The sequence below is a fragment of the Myotis brandtii genome, unplaced genomic scaffold (genome assembly GCF_000412655.1).
Source record: "Myotis brandtii unplaced genomic scaffold, ASM41265v1 scaffold888, whole genome shotgun sequence".
In the NCBI taxonomy this organism is placed as follows: Eukaryota; Metazoa; Chordata; class Mammalia; order Chiroptera; family Vespertilionidae; genus Myotis; species Myotis brandtii.
The window spans coordinates 92,892-93,259 of NW_005371636.1; the positions used below are offsets into that span (position 1 = coordinate 92,892).

The following is a 368-nucleotide window of genomic DNA, read 5'->3' on the forward strand; positions in this document are numbered from 1 at the left end:
CTGCCGCTGGAGCAGGACCGAGGCCTGTTTCAGGGCCTGGTACCTCGCCCGCGCTCGGTGCATCCGGAGCGCGGCCTGGACCACGGTGGCCGCCCTGTGCATCTTCTGCAGCCTTCTCCTCACCAGCCAACCTCGGACCCGGGCCTGGATTTTGACGGCTGCCTCTCGTAAGCGCAGGAGTTGCCGGCAATGCTTTGCGCGAACGTTGGCTCGATACCTTCTCTGAACCCAGACGGCAGTGCTCCGGAGAGAAAGGAACCTCCTCCTCGCCCGCAGGGCCCTGAATCGCCTCTGAATGACCGCTGCGGCCAGATGCAGGGCCCTCACCCGTCTCCGGGCTCTCCTGCCCCTGAACGCAGCCTGCACGC

The 368-nt window shown here is 66.6% G+C and overlaps 1 protein-coding gene across 1 annotated transcript in view; it reads right to left on the reverse strand.

The window, feature by feature from the left end:
- The window catches only part of ASPM (abnormal spindle microtubule assembly), a 33,193-nt gene that overhangs the window by 9,777 nt on the left and 23,048 nt on the right, over positions 1-368 (reverse strand). The window contains exon 21 of the mRNA XM_005885001.2: positions 110-144. Within this exon, the coding sequence (XP_005885063.1) occupies positions 110-144 (35 nt within the window). The remainder of the gene's footprint in view (positions 1-109; positions 145-368) is intronic.